Raw genomic sequence first — 24675 nt, 5'->3', positions numbered from 1 at the left:
CTGAACCACCATACCAGGAATTTACTGAGCCTTATTTTTTTTAAGTTAAACAATATAATTGTGAAGATCTATGTCCTCAGTACGGTCCAACAGGCTCAGAGCTGAGAGACACAAACAGGAAGTCAGAATGTTGACAATATGGATTTATGGATTTATCACCAGACATTGTTTAACTTTAAATCATATTGTCTCCCATTTAGAAATAACCTTTCTGTTATGTAAAAGTGTTGATGTTTTCTTTTTGCAGCTCTGCAGGGAAGCAGATCTTGAACATGTGTCGTCCAGTGGTTGGATTCCCACTTGTGCTGTTAAATGTTTTAAATGCTCTGTCAAGACGAGTATAAAAGATCCCTTAATCATGCAAGTGACGTTATTGACAGTCTGCATCCTCATTAAGCTACACTGGCAAAGACCTTAACCACACAAACATCGGCACTTGGTAACGAGCTGCATCAGTTTCTGATTTAGAAATGTTTGTTTGTGATCTGCATCATTTCATAATAACTATTATTGCCACAGGTTTATGAGATCATGACATCAATGGTTGGGGGGTAAAAAGCGTCTGGAAAAACAGCAACACCTCGCTAAATCACAACTGGTTTTGTTTGTTGGTCTCAAACGGTGGTCTGCAGAAGTCTCACCGAGGTGTCACACCATCAACCATCCCCTCCACCTCTCTGTGACCAAGTCAGCTCATATATTATATCACTTTAGAAACGTTGATATGATGCGTATGAAACGTGCAAATATAATGCATCCATGGTTTGCAGAAACGTACATTACCATCATTTAGAGACTGGGCAGCAGAGACATGGAATTAAACAAGCGTTTCTGATGTATGCTGAAGATGAGTTCTCACCAGAAAGGACAGCTGATTCTTATGTTTCTTCAGAATGCACGTAAGATAAACTCAGGCAACAAATTGGAAACATGCTATTTCTTATCATGAAAACAACTCATGTGGCTGTTTAGTCCCAGCAGCTGGAGGATTATGAGTTCAGTGTTCAAAGTGCTGAAGCTGCACTTGATTAACTAAGAGATGAAGTATGAAGTTACATAAAGCAGATGCTCTTCTGTATTCAATATAAACAGGCCCAATAATATCCCGTTTATTACAGCTATGCTGGAAATTCTCTGTCACTTCTGTTCCAGCAGATGTCACCACTGATATTCATCTTTGTGTAATTATTCAACTCATCCTCACTGTGACCTCGTCACATGTCCACGTTTGGTCATGGACTTTCCACGTCCACATATGACGTCCAAGGTACCCTGGGTGTGTTGGTTGCTGACGTTCTGGGACGCCGTGTCAACTTCAGCCTGTTACATGCATTGTCTGTTTTCAAAATACACTTCTGTTTTCACAGGAAAACTTTGAAAGAGACTGCATACAGTCTCTTTCAAAATAAAAGCACTGCATCGGTCCAATGAACTGACATGTGTTTTCCTTCAAAACCAAATGGACATGGTTACGTTTAGCCGACACATGCACGTGGTTGGGTTTAGGACTAAGTTTGATGGTTGTTGAACCCATCCACCACCCCTCCCACTCGCCCTACTTGGACTCTGCCGCCTTAACTTTCATTGTTGTCCTGCTGCATTTCCCCCTGACACAGCTGGTGACTGACCATGCTATCATGTTGATGTGCTAGGACAGCTTTTTTAATTGGTGTCTGACACCGGAAATCACTGACCAAGCACCAGATTTTGACAAATTTGTTTTGGGACCAGGTTGAATTTTTAGAAAAGACTGACATATTAGATGAACCTGCACAACCCAGTTGCCAGAAAAAATGTCAGCACTGTACATCTCTGCAAACTGTTAACAGTTCAGGCACAAAAAACAGTTTGTTATGGTCAGAAAAACATAATTTGTTGGCTTTAAACAAAGTTTTGGTGGCATGAAATGCAACGTCTCTGCAATGTCTCTGTAAAACACAACTGCTTTTCATAGCACTACCTCCCCTGTGTTTGGTGCCCAAAAAGCCACTGGAAACACAGCAATGACGCGCTAAAGACAGTGGTCTGCAGCTTGGCAGGTGTCTCGCCTGGGTGACACGCCCTCCACCTCCTGATGACAAAGTCGGCTCATATACTTCGTCACTTTAGAAACAGTGAAATGATTCGTGTGAAATGTGCAACTGTAATGTGCTGGAGATTGGATGCACAGTATGAGCTCCATTGGGTCAGGATCTGAAGACCAAACATGGAGAAAATCTGACATTCGGTACATTTTGTTTTGTTGTGTTCATGAAGTGATTTGTGTTTTAAGTTGTGGTTTGACAACTTTTCCGAAAACAACTCAGATCAGAATAATCTCAAATTTCTTCTCAAATAATTTCGGTTAAGCTGCAGAGGATATGAAATATGTAGCTGAAATTTTGAAACAGCAGTTGGAGCTTCCAGTCCGACTGTTCACCAGGCAACTGATACAAATACTGATCCAGGAACTATGAAGCTAAAGAGCTGCAATTATTGATTGATGATCTTTAGCTGAATACAGACACTGGCCTGCAGAGAGCACATGGATCAGACAGCAGGCAATGTCATTTTGGCTATTTGGCAAGTAGATCAAGAAATGAATTATCTGCAGCCAATAGATTTATCTTGATAGAATCCTCTAAGTGAAAATTAAGCGCTGCTATCTGAGTATTTTGTACGTTATTGTTCTCTAATAAAAACAGATAAATATTTTCATAAGAGACTGACTTGTTTGAATTGCAGATAAGGGAATCGGGAGATTTATCAACCTGGGAGCAGATCTAAAAAAAACAAAAAAACAATAAAAACCTAAACTTGGACCCAACCCAATTTGTGGTCATGGACAACTTGAGTTCACCAAAACTACAGTACATCATTTTAAAACTCAGCTAGCATGTCTTATTTGTTTCATAAAGGAAATACAAAGGGTTTGTTTGATGGCATGTTGACTGAAGGATATACTTCTGTCCCTTGAACATGGTCTCATTCCAAAGTCATCAAAATCTGGCGCTTAGGCAGTGACTTGTGGTGTCAGAAACCAGCGAAAAAAGTGGAGTCAAGGGGAAACATGCTGGGACAAGGATGAAAGTTAAGGTGGCAAAAGTTCGACTGGGGCGGGCAAGAGGGTTCGTGGATGGGTCCAACAAACTGACTTTCACCTGAGAGCAGTGTTCACGTCCCGTAAGGTTCTAAAGTCCAACCCTGTTCTTTTTTCCTAAACTAACCACATGCTTTTGTTGCTGAAGGGAAAAAAGTAAATTCCTGGTTTTGTACCGACATAGTGTGTTTATTCTTTAAGAGACTGTATGTAAATGTGAAATTTTCTATGAACACGGAAGTGCATGTTGAAAGAAGAGAACTTGACATGGTGTCCCAGAACATCAACAACCAACTCACCCAGGGTACTTTGCACATCGTATGGGGACATGGAAAGTCCATGACCAAAACATCAATAGGCTATGTCACGAGGTTGGAGTGAGAATGAGTTGGTCACTTGTGATCCAGCGGGTGTTTTCAGATGTTTTCCACTCTGCATTTCCTCTCTTCACCCACCTGACATACAAAGTGTGAAGAAAATGCACCCCCTTTTCCACACTTCCACTTCCACACTTAAGAATCTTGTAAAGTGCTAATCACAAACCTCCACCAACATGCAGATGCTTTGTTCCTTCAAGGTGTTAATTAAATACCACTGAGATGCTCAGACATCATGCATTTATTTGTGCGCAGGAAATATGAAAAGTCCATGAAGAGAAACACAGGTCATTAAGTGTCTTTTTAAAGTCCTTAGGAGTCCATCAGTTGCAGTTACTAAAGTTCATCATCTCAAGAATCGTGTGAAGATCCTTAAGGAACAGTTTAGCTTCTTTCTCTATGAGGAGCTCACAACGCGGACAGTTTGACTCCGTCTGTGGAGGGGGGAGAGAAACAGATACATTATTAACCAAATAAAGACACACAAAACAACCTCAAGTTGAAGCAGAGTTGTTAAACTGCACCCAACTTGACCTTAAACAAAACTTTGATAACCTCAGACCTCAAGAACACAGTGTCACCCACTTGTGGTTGCTATGCTGGAGCGCCCCAGAGCACTATTCTAGGTCCTCTTCTTTTCAGTTTATACATTAATAACCTGCCTTCACATACAGTATCTCACATAAGTGAGTACACCCCTCCCATTTTTGCAAATATTTCATTATATCTTTTCATGGGACAACACTATAGAAATGACACTTTGATATAACTTAAAGTAGTCAGTGTACAGCTTGTGTAGTAGTATAGATTTACCTTCCTCTGAAAATTACTCAAAACACAGCCATCAACATCTAAACAGCTGGCAACATAAGTGAGTACACCCCACAGTGAACATGTCCAAATTGTGCCTAAAGTGTCAATATTTTGTGTGCCAACCATTATTATCTAGCACTGCCTTAACCCTTTGGGCATGGAATTCACCAGAGCTCACAGGTTGCTTCAGGAATCCTCTCCCACTCCTCCATGATGACGTCATGGAGCAGATGGATGTGAAGACACCTTGCGCTACCCCACCTTCAGCTTGAGGATGGCCCACAGGTGCACAGGTGAGTTTAGGGCTGGATGCATACTTGGCCAGTCCATCACCTTCGCCTTCAGCTTCCTCAGCAAGGCAGGTGTCATCTACCAGGTGTGTTTTGGGTCATTATCATGTTGGAAAACTGCATTGCGGCTCAGTTTCTGAAGAGGGGCGATCATGCTCTGCTTGGAATTCATGTTTCCCTAAATGAACCGAGCTCCCCAGAGCCGGCAGCACTCATGCAGCCCCAAACCATGATGCTGCCACCACTATACTTGACTGTAGGCAAGGGACAGTGGTCTTGGTGCTCTTTTTCAGCATGTGTGGCACCTTGGTGAAGAACACCAAGACAACTGTGCTGCCACCACTATACTTACAAACCAGTCACCTTAAAAAATGTTGGCATTGGATGGGTCCAACAAACACCAATTTTCACCTGAGAGAGTAGTGTTCACGTCCCGTAATATTCTAAAACCAAACCCTGTATTTTTTCCTAAAGCTAACCAATTTGGGGTTTTTTGCCTAAACCTTGAAAAAAAACCCCAACAACAACTCAATTTGTGGTCTTGTATCGACGTGGTAAACAAAAGTGTGTCTTGAAAGAAGAAAACTTGACAGGGTGTCCAACCCATATAGCACACATACATCTGGCCGACGTCGGCCTAAGGACGACACATCGGCCCTGAATTTATAACGTCTGACAAGCGTGGGTCGCATGGGCGGATATCATTAAATTTAATACTCTTTTGTCCCAGCTCGTCAAACGTCTCTGTTACGTCGGCTTTGGGTCGGCCCTGTGCCGTAGAATGTCTGCCCACATACGGAAGTCGCCACAGAGGCGGAATTTCATCTCCACAGTGTTTGTTTGGAACTGAGCTTGCAGGACACAGCATCTCATCGCAGTTGGTTTCAAGTAAGCTAACTGGAATAAATTGGCAGAAAATAGCTTTGTTGTCTATTCTGTGACCGTTAAAAGAGATTCCTGGTGAGTGGCGAGGCACAACTGGGTGTATATAGCACATGTCCCCACCAGCTAATGTTATCTTTCTTTAGCTGTTAGCTAGTTTAGCGATTTACCTCATGTTAGCTAACAGGCTACAACTGTGGTGTTTTCATTTTATTTTCCCTAGTTGACGTTATCTGCTCATCTGGTTATCGTAAACACTCGTTTTGGGTTAAAGTGGAAGTGCCCGGAGCTGCCACCCGTGGTCCCAGGCAGGGCTTGAGACTTGGGATCCACTCACTTATGGTCCCGCCCGGCCTGACCTCCGCGGCCTGGACAGGTGCTCAAGTGTGGGTGAGAGGAGTGGAGAGGACCACGGAGGTCAAATAGTGAAATTTAAGGATGCCTTCGGTGTGTTGTTAATGTGATTTTATGGGCAATTTATCAGTCGAGGTCTCCTCCTCTGCAAAGTAAACTGACCTGGTGGCTACAGATAATAGCGCAGTTTTGAAACCACTGTTTTTCCAAGATGAAGGACTGATTGTTGAGCTGCTGTTAACAGTTAATGGAGTTAATGCCGGATCCTGTTATTTAACAGTTTCCACGCTAAATGAAGCAGAGTGACGGACCCAAAGCCTTCAATCTGGCTAAAAGACAGCTGAAATGCTAAAAAAAAAAAATACAGAGAACAGTGAAAAACACGCATATTCATGATTTGCAGCAATGTACAACATTTCTTCTGGCGACTGAGCTGACACACACATACACACACACACACACACACACACACACAGCTCCAGAGTATGCAGAGCACAGAAACTAAATCCTCCCTAAATTCTTTTCTAGCCAACAGTTAGATCATGACATGAGAGGAAAATATTACCAACATCTGGCTCTAAAGAAAATGTCTCGTCTGGCTCTTTACTTCTGTTCCACAACCAACTGTGATTCAAGACATTCCACCAGTCAGTCTCTGGAACAATTCTGTAAATTACTTTCTTATGGTGGGCTCGGTTTCTCTTATCTTGGCTCATCTACCTGTGTTTGTTTCCCAGGATTTCCCAAAAGTGTGATCTTGTTTCTGTGATTGTGACGGTGATAGTGAGAGTTTCTGAGCGACAAAAAGCTGAATGCAAACTTTCTTATTCGGTCACTCAGTCACCAGAGGAAAATGGTGGTGTTGTACGTTTCTGCAAACCACAAATATGCTACACTGGCATGTTTCACACGTATCATCTCAGCGTTTCTAAAGTGACGTAATATATGAGATGAATTTGTCACCTGTAAGTGGAGGGGACGGTGGATGGCGTGTCATCTGGGTAAGATACATGCAAAGCTGCAGCAACTACTCTGGACCAACAAACACCAGCACCAGGTGTGATTTAGTGACCAATCTCTGTTTTTCCAGCGGCTTTTTAGTCACCAAATGTGGGTGTTTTGTGGAGACATTGCTGCTTTTCATGCCAGAATAGTATGATTATTCATTCATATAGTGTGGTTATTATTTTTCACTGACACATTACTGCTTTTTCAGATGAAATTGCGCTGCCAAAATTGGGTGTTTTAAGCCAAAACACAATCTTTTTCTAACCATAGAGTTGTTGAAACAGAAAGTTTTAATACATCTGCTACATAATAACATGCATGTGTAACAAATCTGTGGTTTGCAGAAACAACATTTTTTGTGGTGTTTGTTTGATAAAAACTACAGTGATAATCTGTTAATCTGTTTAAAGAAATCACAAATTTCTGAGGCTTTTTTTTTTGTTGTTGTTTTTTACAAATATAACTATGTCAAAACTGTGTTTCTCTGCCTCCAGCCTCACCTTTTTTATCCGCACTGCTAGCCGCCTAAGATTCTTGATCAATGGGAACTCGTGCATTCCAGGGACATTAAAAGCCTCCAGCTCCTCAGTGAGGACTTTAACTTCGTCAGCAAGACATTTCAAGATGGACTTGGGGCAATTCTGCTGGAGAGAGAGAGAGAAAGACAGGTGAGATAGGGACACCATGGAGACATCAACCACAACCTCACACACAAAGAAAGTGCCTCAGGCAAGAACCACTTGAAGGAACACATTCATTGGTACAGTTAGAGTGACTTAAGAGACTTTGGGGCATGGGGTGTGTGGTCTAAATCTGTTGTACAAGTCATTCACAGTAAAAACTTTGACTTCGGCACAGAAACTTTGACTTCAGATAATGCCTACTGAAAGAAAGTAAATTTGGAGTTTAAATATGATGCAGGGAAGAACAGAACTAAAACTAAAAAAAAACTGAAAATACAAAACTAACATTCAGCTCTCCATATTATTGCATACGTTGACACAAACACTTGTACAGTTCAGTATGATAAATTCCTCTCACTGCCTCAGGGTCTTTATGAACATTCTCCCTCATAACACCTGACAGTGTAACATCACCTACTGTGTAATATACCTTATGTAATATCACTTAATGTTTATATCATTTTAACTGCCTCTCACATAAGACATGGATTTCTTTTACTATTTGGTTAATTATTTGTTGTGGGTTCTCTAATATGACTACTTACTATTCTAAACTCATTATCTTTTAGCCTGCTGATTTCCGACAGCAGAACGTGAAGCTCTCAAGTATAAAATTCTTCTTTTTCATAGTTTTGGTAACATTTCTGTGAATGAAACACACAGATCAGAACAGGCAGCTTTATATGCCAGTTTTACAGGTGTTGATTATGCTGATGTTTAAATATCATGAAAAGGTGACACCCCAACGCAGTCACCAGAATAAATGTTGGCATTGTTCGTTTCTGCAAACCACGGATACGCGGTTACATTTGCATGTTATTATGTAGAAGATATATTGAACCCTTAAGTTTCAATGACACTGTGGTTAACCTGTGGGTAGGTTTTGGCACAAAAACCAATTGGTTATGTTTAGGAAATGATCATGTCTTGGCTTTAATGACTCTGTACTGAGAGCACTATGGCCTGGAAAAGCAGCAATGTTCTGGGAAAAAACAACCGGTTTTTGAGGCACCATCCCCGCTGGGTATCAGTGATGTGTCGCTAAAAATCACTCATGTTTGGTGCCTTTCAAGCTGCAAGAAAAAAATTGACAAGTCCCTGAAAAACAGTCACAACTGGGGGCTAAAAAGCCACAGAAAAAAAGCAATGGGTTTCTAAAAATGACCTACATTTGATGCCCTAAAACCTGTAAGAGGAGCAGTGATAGGTCCCTAAAAAAACTCATGATGGGGGGCTAAAAGCTGCAAGAAAAGCAGACATGGGTCCCTAAGAAAGAGCTTTGTTTGGTGCATTCAAAGCCACATCAAAACAGGGACAGGTCCCTGAAAAACGCTCATGACTGGGGGCTAAAAGGCTGTGGGAAAAAAACACGATGGGTCCCTAAAAAAGACCTACATTTGGGGACTGAGAGGTAACTGGAAATAGAGCAATGGGTCATTAAAAAAATAATGGTTGGGGCCTTAAAAGCCACAGGAAAAGAAGTGACATCCCTAACACTCACAATTGAGGGCTAAAAAGCCGCAAAGAAACAGCAATGGTTCCTGAAGAAAGATCTATGTTTAGGGCCTTCAGAGCCACAGGAAAAACAGCAATGGGCCACTAAAAAAGACAAATGGTTGGGGACTCAAAAGCCACAGGAAAGGCAGCAACACATCCCTAGAAAAGACTTACATTAGGTGCCTTAAAACCTGCAAGAAAAACAATTACAGGTCCCTAAAAAACACTCATGACTGGGGGCTAAAAAGCCATGAGAAAAACTGCAACGGGTCCCGAAAAAAGACCTACATTTGGTGCCTTAAATACCACGAGAAAATCAGTGACAGGTCACTAAAAAAAGACCTACATTTGGTGCCTTAAATACCACGAGAAAATCAGTGACAGGTCCCTAAAAAAAGACCTACATTTGGTGCCTTAAATACCACGAGAAAATCAGTGACAGGTCCCTAAAAAAAGACCTACATTTGTGGACTTAAAAAACAGAAAAACAGTGATAGGTCCTTAAAAACACTCATGATGGAGGGCCAAAAAGCCACAAGAAAAACAGCAACAGGTCCCTTGAAAAGACCTAAGTTTGGTGCCTTCAAAGCCGCACAAAAAACAGTGACGGGTCCCTAAAAAAGACCTGCATTTGGTGCCTTCAAAGCTGCAGGAAAATCAGTGACAGGTCCCTAAAAACACTCACAATTAAGGGCTAAAAAAGCCAAGGGAAAAACAGTGACAGGTCACTAAAAAAGACTTACATTTGTGGGCCTAAATGTCACTAGAAATAGTGACAGGTTATCAAAAAAAGAATGGATGGTGCATTAAAAGCCGCAGAAAAAACAGTGATGGGTCCCTAAAAAAGACCTGCATTTGGTGCCTTCAAAGCTGCAGGAAAAACAGTGACAGGTCCTTAAAAACACTCACGATGGAGGGCCAAAAAGCCACAAGAAAAACAGCAACAGGTCCCTTGAAAAGACCTAAGTTTGGTGCCTTCAAAGCTGCAGGAAAAACAGTGACAGGTCCCTGAAAACACTCATGATTGAAAGCTAAAAAGCTGTCCAGGTGAGAGTCTGACTTGGAAGAACAAAAATTCTGAAGGATTTAATAAGAATATGAGTGTTCTTAGAGAACCTTACAAGTTTTAGTCTTCTCACTGTCGTCACATCTACCCATGCAGAGAGTCTGGACTTTGTCTTCTACATGAACACTGATATTCATTGACTCTGCTATACTGGAAATGATTTATCACTACAATGTATATACATTGACAACTAGAGCATGGTTATGGGAGAGATAGCAATTATGGTGGATATGGTTATGATGAAAGAGGATCAGAGGTTGTTGCACTGTGCTCAATCCTGTCATCAGCTAAATGAATGTGGACCACTGAGAGTAATAAATGTAACTCACACTGTAAGAACGCAGCCAAAGGTCACAGGCATGCTGGGAAATCTTGCACAACATAAAGGTGTTTATGTGCTGAATTAAACATTTACATTAATGAATGAGTTTACATTTTTTACACTGGCTTTAAGTTATAACAGAACTTATACAATGTTTGGGTTTCTGTTAATGTGTTTCTGAAATGATTTGTCCAGCTGAGGATGCTTGTGTTTGTGAAGAAACCAGATGTCAGGATCAGATAAGAAGGACATAAAGGCATCAGCGTGGAAAAAGACACAAAGGTCTGAGGAAGCTCATACCTTAAAGTCTTCTGTGGTGGGCGTGTACAATGTGCAGTTCAACCCCTCCTGAGGAAGAAGACAAAGTTATATGTTAAATACTTAGTTTGTTTATTACTTCTATGCTGAACATAAAATAATTTTCAGTTCGTAGCGCAGTTCAGGTTTCCAGAGAATGACCACAACATCGTCTTATAGAAATAAATGTTAAGGCCATGGATTGAAGTTATTCATAATTAAATATACAAAAGTTTTACATGAAATATAGTTGTGTTTTTGTAGCCTGCCAGCAGTGTGGTGGTTGGTCCACCACTTTGATCCACACTAAAATATCTTAACAACTATTGGATGGATTTCAATGAAATGTCGTACAGATGGTCATGGTCCCCAGAGGATGAATCTTACTGCTTTTGGTGATGCACTGATTTTAACTCGAGCACCAACATGAGATTGAAATGTATGATGCACAGTAAAATATCACAACAACTACAGGATGGGCTGTGATTGAATGTGGTTCATCATTCATGTTCCCCTCATGATGAACTATAGAAGCTGTATTAGGTCAACATTTAAATGTGTCCAGTACTCTGGTTTACAACCAAATACCTTTTAAGTTAGCTAATGTTAGCACGCTAACAAGCTAAACAAGATGGTGAACATCAGTTCTGGAAAGTACGCCCTGTAATTAAGCACAACTGTCAGGTACTCTGGAAGCAAATATTACACATTGTTTGTTTTTGACATTTTTGACATAGGCTACATGTATTTCACAACATCAGATGAAACCACCTCTGCACTGGGATTTGTCTCTAAACGCAGCTAGAGCCAAGGGAGTGACACTGTCAGGTAAATCAGGGTGCCAAAAAAGAAAAGAAAGAAAGCAAAGTGACTTTGTAAACAAACAAACAAAAAAAAGAAATTCAAAAGGTGAGTGTGAAAGACACAGACACAGATCTAGAGAGTGAGGGTGGGGGTCCACAGAGAGCCAGAAATGTGGTGCTACGCACTGCTGTAGTTTGCATAAACATCAGTGCTGACATTTTCCCTGGTGGATGGGCGTATGTGTTATTCTGGAATGGGCCATTCTGCATTATGAGTACTTTTATTTTTGTACTTTAAGAATGTTTTGGTGCTTATACTTCTGTATTTTCACTAAAGTAGCATCTTAAATGCATTTTACTTGTAATGGAGTACCGCAAAACTTCAATTAAAACCCTGGTCCCAATTTAGCGCCCTGTCTCTTTTACACCCGGTCTGGTTCCAAAGCAGTTTTACAGAAGTTCTCAGGATGCATAAAGCTGAGTTGTTGACTACCAACTTGAGCTAACGTTAGTTAGCCGTTTAGATCGCACATACACATATAAATGTTTAAACTTTTGTCAATATGGAGATGCTACAGAGACGCTGTCATTAAGTCAGAATTTGTGTCCATTCCTTGATTCCCCGGTAAGTTATTTCTAATCCTTTAGTCTGCTAGGGTCTTCCAGTCAAAAGAATCAAAAGTGTAAAGATATAAATCATAAATATTGATCTCAGTTATGAATATTGTTTTACAGGATAAAGAGGTGTCATCCTCTGCCGTGAAATGAGTGTCATAACATAACACATAATTGATGTTATTCAAAGCCTAATTCTTATACAGGTAACATTCATACTGGTTGCAATAAGCAATTTGATTGTATTTTCCATCTCTGCTGAGCAACAGTTTTGTGTGAAAGGAATTAAAGGCCTGTCGCAAATATAGGCCTCATGAGTTCCGTCATTTAAAGGGATAGTGCACCCAAACATGAAAATTCAGCCATTATCTACTCACCCATATGCCGAGGGAGGCTCAGGGGAAGTTTTAGAGTCCTCACATCACTTGCAGAGATCCAAGGGGAGAGGAGGTAGCAACACAACTCCACCTAATGGAGGCTGACGGCGCCCCAGATTCAAACGTCCAAAAACACATCATTGAAACCACAAAATATCTCCATACTGCTCGTCCGTAGTGATCCAAGTGTCCTGAAGCCCCGACATAAAAAGTTGTTTGGAAAAACCTCATTTGAACTCTGTTTTTAGCCTCATTGTAGCCTGTAGCTCTGACTGCCTCTCTGGGCACCGCGCTCACGTGTGTGCGCTTGCGTGTGAGACCAGCGAAAGCACATGAAAACACATGAAGGCGGTGCCAAAGTCTCATGGTCTCACGGTGCCCAGAGAGGCAGTCAGAGCTACAGGCTACAATGAGGCTAAAAACAGAGTTCAAATGATGTTCTTCCAAACAACTTTTTATGTCGGGGCTTCAGGACACTTGGATCACTACGGACGAGCAGTGTGGAGATATTTTGTGGTTTCAATGATGTGTTTTTGGACGTTTGAATCTGGGGCGCCGTCAGCCTCCATTAGGTGGAGTTGTGTTGCTACCTCCTCTCCCCTTGGATCTCTGCAAGTGATGTGAGGACTCTAAAACTTCACCTGAGCCTCCCTCGGCATATGGGTGAGTAGATAATGACTGCATTTTCATTTTTGGGTGCGCTATCCCTTTAAGCCAATAATAGCCCGGGCTACTAACTGAAGTGTTACAGTACTTCCTCCACCACAGTAATCAACATTACACCTGTTGATCAACAGCAGGTCATTGTCAGCATGTTAGCATGCTGGTATTTTAAGAATAAGATAAATATATTCACATTTCTCACACTGTAAATCCCTGCAGCTCCCTGCAGACATACAGCGGAGAACAAGAGGGGAAACACCGCTGTGAAAGTGTCATTAAAGAAATATTTTTATAAATTCAAGCAAGAGGGAAATATTTGTGAGTTTGGAGCAAAGTCCTGCTCTGATGTTTCTTCAGATTCTGAACAGCTGGAGGATGAAACAGCTGGATGTTACTGTGCAGGATGAAAAATGTGGAGCCGGACTGTGTCGTCTGCCAAAGTGAGGCTGTAAAAATAGAAAATTACGACTTGTTTAAAACTAACAATAAAAGGCACAATTTCAGCCGGGGGGTTGAACCCTTGATTCCATCCACTGCTGTGTTCAGTCTGAACTGCTTCTGTGTGCAAAAGAGCTTTGATGCCCTGCGGACTTGTTGCTGCACAACTGTTGTTATGTAATCACATGTTTCTGCAAGGAAGCTGCTACGGGAAATGTTAAAGGGGTATTACGCTAATTTTACACATGAACCTCAGTTGACTCCTCGTGTGAAAGCTGTTGTATAATGTCATCAGTTATCTCGACTTTGACGTGACACTTCAGATTTATTTCAGATCACCTGCATCATGTACTGCAAGTGAGGAGTTCCAGATAAGCAGCTGTTTGCCAGCTGGCACAGAGAGTCTCATGAGAGATGTCATAAATTTGCATTATGAGAAACGAAGGATCGAGGATTTAGTGATTCAAACTTAGACTCAGAAAACTTTCATTTCCCCAAAAGGTCAATTTTGGGAACAGCACATTAAACACAATGAAGACACAATGAAATCACAGAACAACATCATCTGTCAGAAATATATATAAAGCTTGTTTTGGCTTTTTGACTGTCCTTTAATACATTTGCAGTTCCACTGAATTTATAAAACTAAATCACTTGAGTATCCCTGACAAGCCTGTTAGAAACTGTCCCTGAAATGTTCTTTTTTTCATTGCGCACACAAGAAAATATTTGAAAGATATCAGATTTACTTGTTCACACAAAATATTTTTTTACAGTGAAACTGCTGAAGGCAGGTGAAAAATAGTTTTTTTTATTTTTTTGTATTTCATTACATATGGAGAATGAAACCGCAGGGGTGTGATTTGTGATTTACACTGCCCTGACGCAGTAACTCTCCTTGATTCCTTCAGCACATGCAGCAGATGTGTGTGCAACAGCCTCTGTCACGGTGGTTTGTCTTGTGTGTTGTCCACGTGTTGCAGCCATTTTCTGAGAGTGATTTGTGGTAGAAATGTGTTTCATGACAATGTTGCACCACGTTGCAAAACATTTTACCCCTGCTTTGAGCAGATCATCAGATCTTGCACGGTGTTAAGCATTACATTTTGTTGGTAAATATGAGGTGTTGGTGTGGCACATGTCTGCATCTTCACAGCCAGAAATGAGGACGTGAGTTTGGTGATTTGAGATAAACTACAATGATTGGTCAGACTGGTCTGTGGACATGCCATCAATCCGTTTTTATCTGTGCTTTTGTATGGTATTTTTTCTTTCTCTTTCTCTTACACTTACACCATCAACCTGCAGGGACTGCAGATGAAAATGAGCCTGTATGGCGAAATCTGGCACATTAATGTGACGTAAGTGATCATGTTCATTAATGTGCACTGTCACTTTCTAAATAAAATAAATATAAACATTTCTATCCACTGTCATCAAGTCCCCTTTTAGTTATCATCAGCAGTGTGTACTTTATCTATATTTTATGTTATTTTATTTTATTACAATTAATAATATTCATTTCCAGTCAAAGTTAAGGCATCAGAGCTCTTTGCAGTAAAGATGCAATTGTAGCATTTTCTTTTAGAGAGTATCAGATGCCCATAAAGGAAACTTAAGACTGCACTACGGAGTTTATACTAAATCCGTTCCCCCTGACTTCTGAGACTAAACCTACGTACCACCAACTAACCTCCTTTTTAAAAATATTTGGATTTGAACAAAGTCCACACATCGAGAGGAGCCAGTTGAGGTGGTTCGGGCATCTGGTAAGGATGCCTTCCGGACGCCTCCCTTGGGAGGTGTTTCGGGCATGTCCAACCGGGAGGAGACCTCGGGGCCGCCCCAGAACACGCTGGAGGGACTACATCACCCGGCTGGCCTGGGAACGCCTCGGGGTTCCCGCGGAAGAGCTGACGGAAGTGGCTGGGAAGAGGACTGTCTGGGCTTCTTTGCTGAGGCTGCTGCCCCCGCGACCCGGACCAAGATAAGTGGAGGGCGATGAGTACGAGTACAAAGTCCACGCAGGTTATGAAACTGTTATCACATAATGTCTTTCTGTGTTTTTATTCTTAAACAGAATTACTGAGCGTGTCACTATGTTTTTTAACCACTCTGTCAACATGCAGTAACAGACTGTGGACAGCTTTACAGACAAGTCTTAAAGAGAGATTAATTCTTTCGTCCACTCCTTCCACAGCCTGAAATCATCAGCTGTGCAGTGCAACTCATTTTATTGTGTTCTATTAAATGATTAAAGCTGATAACAAAGATTGCTCCACTCATAATTGGGTATTTAATCACGACTGTGGGATCATCCTGCATTTTTTCAAGATAAGTAATTAAACATTATCTAAACCGGGAAGCCTGACAGGTTTTATCTTGAGAAGTGATACGGGCATTCAAAATATCTCATTTTAACAGATAACCTGTGTAGGCATTGGATGTTTCTGCAAACTATGAATATATTACATTTACATGTTTCACACATATCATATCAACGTTTCTAAAGTGACATAATATATGAGCTGACTTTGTCATCAGGAGGTGGAGGGGATGGTGGATGGCGTGTCATCTGGGTGAGATGCCTGCAAAGCTGCAGACAGCTGTTCTAGACCGACAAATATCAAAAGCGGGGGAGATTTAGTGAATGCTCTTTTTCAGCGGCTTTTTAGTCACCAAATGTGGCTGTTTTGTGGAGCCCTGTCACTGTTTTTCCAGCAGCTTTTTTTCTAAAGCAACATGTCTTGTTTGCAGGAATGTACAAGGCAAACATTTTTTCTGGTGACTGAGTTGATTTTCTGGTGTTTGTTTGATTAAAAACTACTGTGGCCATCCACTGAAGGAAATTACGCAGTGTTTTTAAAAATAAAGCTATTTATTTTTGAGGCAGTTTTGATGATTTCAGTATGTCAACGCATTTACATAATTTTGCCACTTTTTTCTATTTTCTGTGGCATCCCCCAAGGTTCAATATTGGTCCCATTCTCTTTTACTCTTTTTATGCTTCTATTAGATCATATTTTACAAAAATGTAATCCGGCTAGTGCTGTTTTTTGTGCATAAACCTAAACACACGTTAACCACATCATTGCTGAAATCTAAAGTTTCAGTGCATCTGCTACAACATCCATGGTTTGCACAAATGTACAATGCCAACATTTTTTCTTATGACTGGCCTGTGAATATAAAATTTGAGCAATGACACAGTAAAAATATATTTTCTGATATCAAAGACAAAAAAATTAATGTCATACCAAGTTGTGGACTTCCCCGACGAGGGCCTCGAGTTTTGCGAATATGTCGTTAGCGCAGGGTTTGGCAGGCATTTGCAGCGTCAAGCCGAGCAGACAGACAAAACACAGATACACACTCGCCAGAGCTAACCTCCCTCTCAGCATGGCACAGGCAGCGAAACCATCATCACATTATCCTCTGCTGTCTCACTCTACTACGACGTCCTCATGGAGATAAACAGCCTTAGGGATTTTCAGAATTCGCCCTTAAAGTTCATAACCGACACAGCTGACTTGGGGATTTTGTTAAAGAGCAGAAGTCCGTGTTAAAAGTTCCACTGAGCGACAAGGAAATCTTCCTGTAATCCAAGAGGACCTATGGAATCCCAGGCCAGCTGAGAAGATCTTTACAGCGAGCGTTTCTTCTTCTATTCCTCAAGCAAAGCACCAGCTTCCAGACTGCCACTTAACATCTGGATAACAGAGAACAGAGAACAATCAGTAAAGACTCAACGTTCTGAAATCAAAAGCTCATTTCTGGTACAGATGAGTTGTTAAGGGAACACAGTGAAATAGTTCAAAGGCTTCCAAAAGTGGTCTAAAAATTCTCCATGAAGGGTAACATCACATGTTCATCTTCACTTACACTTCTTCAGTAGACTCTGCAGTCGGACAGTCCACAGCAGGACCAGATTACCACGACATGAAATTTAAGAATACACAGGAAAAAAAAAAGCTGCAATCTGAAACCAAATCCCATCGAAGAAACGACAGATTTTCTTGGTGTTCCAACGAGTTCATACGTCTCTTTGGTTCACCTGTTTAACTTTAGACTTCAGGGTGAAGATGCCCAAAAGCAGATCTGTGCATTACATCCCCAAAAAGGAGAAGAAGAAGAAGAAGAAGAAGCTAGTTTCCCTCCACCAGCAGCTGATTTCTGCCTCCTCTGTGCAGGAGTTGTTGAGGTTCGTCTCCACGTGGTTGAAAGTGATAGCCTGATCTCTCACCAGAGAGCTTCCTCAGACTCACTCTCCTTCCTCCTCTCCCTCTCCCTTCTGTCACGCTCCTCTGTCTTTCCCTCCAGTTTTCACTCAGTCACTCCTCCCCACTCCTCCTTTTTTGGCTCAAGGCAGTAGATCAGTTACATTGAGCTCCCATCTCTCCTCTCAGACAGCTAAACATTGCCTCCTAACTCGTATTCTTTTTGAGTGTTCAACTTCTCAGTCTCGTTCTCTGCCTCTCCAGCTTATCCCTCCTTATTTTTTGGATGATCAGTTTTCATGTTACAGCCCTGCAGGGAGAGTCAGCTCCATAAATCACTCAGACATCTCTGTGTTTGTTTATGCAAATCACAGGTTTATATGGTGAGTAACTCGACAAGATGAGGGAAATGACAAATACTTGCAGAACGCTCGGAGCTAAACACGATGTGCATTGTATAAACAATGCTATTAACAAGCTTTCACCAAAGCTTGATGTGGGGCCGCTCAGATGTGTCAGAGGATGACTCTGTACGTTGAGGAAAGTCCTCTTCACTAACATGTGTTATTTAGTATGAAGGGTTAGTTTTGTACATGGAGGACAAACAATGGTCTGTCCATTGTACAGACGCTGTACGATTGACAGACCAGACTGTCAACTGAAAGAGCCAAAGATCCCTATGAGCAGCAGCTTAAGATGAACCGAAAAAATCAGCTGTCATTGGCAGAACAAACTGAAGGCTCAGCATTAAAATGTGAGCAGATATAAATAGGAACAGGTTCCTGTTTCACTCTCCGCTTTTAGGTCCTGAACACACACAAAGTGTTTTGCAGGTTGCAAAACTCAAGGCGCATCACACTGCCTTTTTTGTTTTTTATTGAATGCTGAAACGCTTGCTGTGCCTTTTTATTGTTGCCAGGCAACCAAGCCATCACTAACACTTACGCTAAGCTCCCCGTGTAATCAATCTACCATTATTTATTTGTTATATTTATTTCACAATAATGAATATCTAGCTCCTGCCATGTTGAGGCAGAGGGTGCTGTCTGTAGCTCTGGTTGAGGGTGAGAGGCTGTCAGCAGATAAACAGAGATCTGTGTGGGTACATGAGACCCTAAAAAAGAGGCTGGATCATGGGGAGTACCACCAGTTGGTCCAGGAGCTTCTCCTCCATATTTTAGGATGACTCAGGGGCAGTTTGACAACCTGCTGTCTATCATCAGGCCGTATAGCTCTGGGTATCCAGCAACCACTACCACCAGTTTCTCCTCCATTGTTTACCAGCTGTAAACGTATTGTCATGACAACCACAGAAGGCCCGCCTCTCAAATCATCTGATTGGAGTATTTTCAACTCGAGGAGTTCAAAGTGCTCTGGCAAAAATGCCAGGCTCCTAGAGCGCACAAGGCACGTAGCAACACAAAAACAGCGAGCAAAAAGCTTCATCCCTTTAAAAAAAAATACAGAAAACAAACTGCCTTCAACTGCTAAAATGCTTTCGGTGTGATCGCGAACTTACACTGCCTCTTCAAGGTGGGAATATCATGCTGTTACGCTGCCTCGCTGTTCTGTATATAAGATCTTGTAAATATATTCTATGGAGGAATGGGGGGACAGAGTGTTTTCGCCTTTAAGCCACCACGGAAGGTAGTAACAGCACCGAAACAACGTCTGTGTGAAAGGGACAGTCTGCGGGACAAGATTATGGGCGGCACGGACATTTGAACATGTTATGTGTGCCAGAGATTTTGAAAGTAGCTGTTAGCTGTAAGAGGCTAACTCAAAGAAGATGAACAGCAGCCAGAAATGTCCACAAATTGTAAAAACAATGAGGTCCAGGAGCTCCTAACCCTCTGAGCAGAGGACGAGATCAGCTGCCGCGTAACAGAGACGGTAAATAATTGTTACTGACATTTTTGTCATTGTTATTGTTTATAAAATTATATGTTATATTACACACTAGAGGCCAACTGCAACACATTCTGACTCCGACCTCGTCACATATCCACATTTGGTCATGGACTTTCTACTTCGTTTTTCCTCATGAGCTGTGAGGGTCCTGAGGACAGAGGGATGTCGTATGCTGTAAAGGCAAATTGTGATTTGTGATATTGGGCTTTATAAATAAAACTGAATTGAAGTGAAGTGAGGAAATGTACAGTTTGCATACAGTCTCTTTCAAAATAAAAGCACTACGTTGGTACAATACTGCAAACTGACGTTTTTCTCGCACGTGGTTGGGTTTAGGCAACAAAAGCTAACTTAAGTTGTTGTCCTGCCGGATTTCCCCCTGACAGTAATGGCAACTGGCCACATATCATGCCAACGTGCTTTTTTGAGTGTTGTGAGACCAGGTTGCCAACCCTGTTGTGCTACATATCACACCTGTCATGCCTCTTTTGATTCACGGATGCAGGCACGCTGTCTGTAAACACACACGAGAGAGGCGTGACGCCAGTGCAGTGGCAGAGGACTTTGTAGTGCTGGTTATACCACTAATTCCACAATTTGTTTGTTTGCCAACATACACTATAACAGTATGTGGCTTGTAATTTTGATTTTTTTTCTTTGTGTCTTACGATTACCATGAAGTGACATCTTAAAATCTTATTAAAAAACAGACAAAAAATGCAAAGAAAATATTTTTCTATCGCTTTTTTCTTAATGTGGACTATGAATGGTTAAAATGAAGTTACGTTTATGTTTAATTGACAAAGATCTCCAAGGACACATCAGAGTGGGTGGATGGGTCAATTAAGCATGTGACTTCGACATGGACACTGTGTTTTGTGTCTTGTTTCCTCAGCAGTGACTGGTTTCTTAAAACCATGATCCCCATCTTTCTGTAAACAAGTTGCTTTTGTGCCTAAACCTCAGTAAATCTCAACCATAGAGGTGGTAGGTAAAAAAAAAAAAAAAAAAAATCTTAAGGTCTTTCAGTCAGGACCACTTTAGTAAAAAAACACTTTTCAAAACTATTTGCAGTATTATATTTGGTGGTATGGCTCTGTTCTGCAGCCTGTGTGCCTTTCCTAGGCCCTACTCAGAAAGCCTGAGGCAGAGAGAGCAAACCTCCCTGCCCTTCCATGTGCCTACATGGAAAGCCTAAGGCAGGGAGAACAGCAGCAAAGACCCCCGGGAACAGAACAGAGCAGCATCAGTGACAAACAGACAGCTGATGTAGCTGGGATGTGAGCTGAGCTTGACATCATATCCTGCCTGAACTAACGTTGTGCTCAATGTCTGGACAGCTCGGGCTCAGAACTATGTGACACGGACACAAAGTCTACAATAATGCCAGTGCAAAGTCAGTGAGGACCTTTTGTCATGGTGAACACACAAATTAAGCAGAGTGAGAAAGCCTGTGTAGGATGGGATACAACCACTGGTAACAGCTGTTCAATAGTGTCCGGAACATTTAGATGGACACCTGAAAAAAAAAAGGTTGTACAGGAACAGTACTTTAACTGAGAATTGAGATAAACATACAGGATCACTTCTGGAAAATGAGCACGCTGCTGAATACTTGCCAACCAGACTACATGACTGAGAGAAAGAAAAAATACATCTCCGGTAAAGAAGCAGATTCATTTCCCAGCTGTTATCAGAGACACTAGACACGTGACCAATCCTATCAGTCTCAGTTAAGTCCAAATGTTCCCATCTCATCTAAAATTACAGGCACTGTTGTTTTAGCTGCCAGAGAGAGACATTTCTAAAATTCACAGTTCATCAGCAGTTCACCCAAATTACTGAAACATCCACCACAGCTTCATCTAGCACACAGATTGTTTTGCTTTTATTTGTGCAGGTTTGGAGACAGACTTTCACCCTAAAACAATGACAGATGATTAAAGATAATTAAGCTTAATGACGGATAATAATGAATGTCTGTCACATCATAAAATGTTCATACTGAGTGTACTTGAAACCTGTTTACTTTCAGTGTTTTTTATTTGTTCTCCTACATTATTCCCTCATGGCAGCCAAAACACGAGTAACATTTCTATGGTTATGTTTTACTCTTTCACAGCAGCTTCAACAAAATAACTGCTTTAATCTCCCGTGGTGACAGTATATATAAAGGTCACAATATAAAAATAGTGTTTGTTGTTTCATTCTGATAAAAAACAATTATAATAACAGAAACATATTTTAGAAACACATGTCAAATTGAATGTTGAATTTTGCATTTTTCTCTGGTTCCTCTATATTATAAACTAGTCCATATCCACTGAGTGCACAGTTGCCCACATACAGTTTCACATGGTGGGTGTTTGGGATACAGGTCATAGGAAACTGCAGATTAAATAGTCAACTGAACCCATTAAGAAGAGCAATGTATTCAGACAGAGTGTTTGTGAGTTTGATAGTACGATTGCTTTATTGAAAGTACAGTAGTACCATTGCCAATAGTGGGATAGTTAGTGGGCTGAAACTGTACATTAGTAGTTGAGGCAGCACGTTGAAAGGCAGATAGTTAAAGTGTTTATATGTTGTATTGACTTCAAAGTGGGCGCACTGGTAGTTCACATGGGAAAAGAACATACTAAAAGTGTAATTTTTGAAATAAGTAGCTTTGTCACCTTCTACCTATGCCAGTCCTCAATGCCTATGTGCAGTTTCACATAGATTGACCACGTCAGTGAGTAGAAAAACGTGGGACAGACAGAATGACTGACTGACAGAATGACACACTGACAGTTTCCGTGATTATGTACAGCATACCATACCATGACTTAGTCATACCAAACATTAGAAAACTACACCAACATTGGTCCACAGGGGGAGCCACAGCGATCGGTCGCATTTTAGCCATTTTGAAGCATTTTTCTGTTGTTATAGCGCCACCCAGTTGCCAATTAGAGTTAAATTTCTCCAGTCACCTTGAGGCGTCCTGTTCTACATATCTACCAAGTTTAGTAAAAATCCATATGGCGGTTAGGCCTAGATAAGAAATGAGCTCTCTAGCGCCCCCATTTTGTTTGATGGGGTCAATAATGGAGGGGTCCCCTCAGATTATGTGTGGTCATATGCCTACAAAGTTGTGTGGTGATGGGTGAAACCCTTGAGATGTTCTACACCTTTATGTGATGAGCCACGCCCTCCGCAATATTCATTGCCTTATAGAAGCTCAGTTTTAGGAAGTTTTCCAACTTTTGCCAAGAGGGAACTTTAGATATTGGTCCCTAGATTATGTTCACCCAGTTTCATGCAGATCGCTCAAACTTCCTAGGAAGAGATCCATTTGAAGTGTTTTTCAAAAAATTCAAAATGGCGGAAAATCTCTATAACCGGAAGTTATGGGTTCTTGAGGCAAATGTGTTCGTCATGAGGAGAGGCATCTCTGTGCAAAGTGTCATGTCTCTACGACATACGGGGCATGAGATATGCCCATTCAAAGTTTGACATTTCAATGGGTTGCTATAGCGCCCCCCTTTGGCCAATTGATGTAATATTGAGAAAAACGAGGAACACACACACACACACACACACACACACACACACACACACACACACACACACAGAGTTTTCGTCGTTAGTAACATAAAGCATTCACCAAAAAAAAAAAAAAAGTCTGGCTAACATGGATTCCAGTCTATAAACATACGTCCAGGAATGTTTGTTGAAATGGTTTCTCATTAATTTGAGATGTGATGTTTTTCTGGAGAAACAAGTCTGTTCAACAGGAAATCATGAAATTCATGTGAAGCGTGGGAAGATGAAAAAAAGAGGGAAACTCATCATCAAAACCTAAAAAAAAACAAAGACAGAACACACTCAAATGACCTCCTGGCAGTTTGCCTCGGCTCACCAGTCAAGTTTCTCTGACAGTTTCCATCCATGTCTGTGAAAACATGAACGCTTCACACACAGAAGTTGTTGATGATGTTCCTGAAATATGATGTTAAATAATGGACAGAAAAGTGTTTTATGCTAAACATGATGATGTCACAGGGAAGTTGACCTTTGACCTTTTGGTTATAAAACGTCATCACTGCATCATTTTATTCTGTTAGACATTTGTGTGAAATTTTGTCACAATTGGTGTATGAATTCTTAAGTTCTTCAGTGAGGTCTCACTGACCTTGATCTTTGACCTTCAACCACCAAATTCTGATCAGTTTATTCTTCAGTACAAGTGGATGTTCGTGTCAAATTTGAAGAAATTCTGTTTCTTGATGTTCACCAGAATGAGACAGATGCAAGCTCACAGTAACCTTGACCTTTGGCAACCAAAATCTGATCAGATCACTGAGTCTAAGTGGACGTTTGTGCCAAATCTGAAAAAAAATCCCACAAGGCGGTCTTGAGATACGTTGTTCACAAGATGAGACAGACCAAGTAAGACCTTAAACCTTGACCTATTACCAACAAAATATAATCAGTTCATGCTTGTGTCCAAGTGCCAAATTTAAAAATATTACCTCAAATTGTTCTTGGAATGTCACGTTCACAAGCATTGGACAGACACCCTTAAAAGTCCTGTATTTAAAATCTTACTTAAGTAAAATTACAAAAGTAGCATCAAAATATAAGTGAAAGTGCTGTTCTTTTTCAGATTATAATTTAACGTGTTCTTCAATTTAATGTTGCAGCTGGTAATGTGTGTCATCCACCACCACTGCTCATTGCCGTCGTGCCCTTCTCGTGTATTCTATTTTTTACCCCTTCCTATTTTCCCTTCTCTTCTGTTTTTTTGTGATTGTAAATCTGTGAATTCTGTAAATCAGTGAAGGACCTGAAAAGCAGCAGGAGTTCCCGTCAAACCAAGAAATAAAGACGAGTAAAGCTCTTACCGCAGAGAGTGTTCCAGTGAGGGTGACAGCCGCGGAATGAGCAGGTGAAAGCCAATGTCAAAGTCTACAGGTCTACAGGAGTAGAAACCAAAAC

General features: G+C 41.1%; 1 protein-coding gene across 2 annotated transcripts; it reads right to left on the bottom strand.

Annotated features, from left to right (window-relative positions):
- Positions 1–3679: 3679 nt before the first annotated feature.
- Positions 3680–17874, bottom strand: il15l (interleukin 15, like). Of its 2 annotated transcripts, none has more exons than XM_049575813.1 (5): positions 17447–17874; positions 16822–17273; positions 10672–10719; positions 7304–7447; positions 3680–3890 (listed from the first exon to the last, which is right to left on the bottom strand). In XM_049575813.1, exons 2-5 carry the CDS (start codon positions 16963–16965, stop codon positions 3780–3782), a joined length of 447 nt encoding a protein of 148 aa, XP_049431770.1. In that variant the 5' UTR covers positions 16966–17273; positions 17447–17874; the 3' UTR covers positions 3680–3779. The 2 variants fall into 2 exon arrangements, with proteins under 2 accessions (XP_049431770.1, XP_049431771.1); XM_049575814.1 differs by having other exon boundaries at positions 7304–7444.
- Positions 17875–24675: the final 6801 nt, after the last annotated feature.

Source organism: Epinephelus fuscoguttatus, linkage group LG5, assembly GCF_011397635.1.
Source record: "Epinephelus fuscoguttatus linkage group LG5, E.fuscoguttatus.final_Chr_v1".
NCBI lineage: Eukaryota > Metazoa > Chordata > Actinopteri > Perciformes > Serranidae > Epinephelus > Epinephelus fuscoguttatus.
The sequence above is the reverse complement of the archived record's forward strand: the minus strand, read 5'-3'. Positions and strand labels throughout refer to the sequence as shown.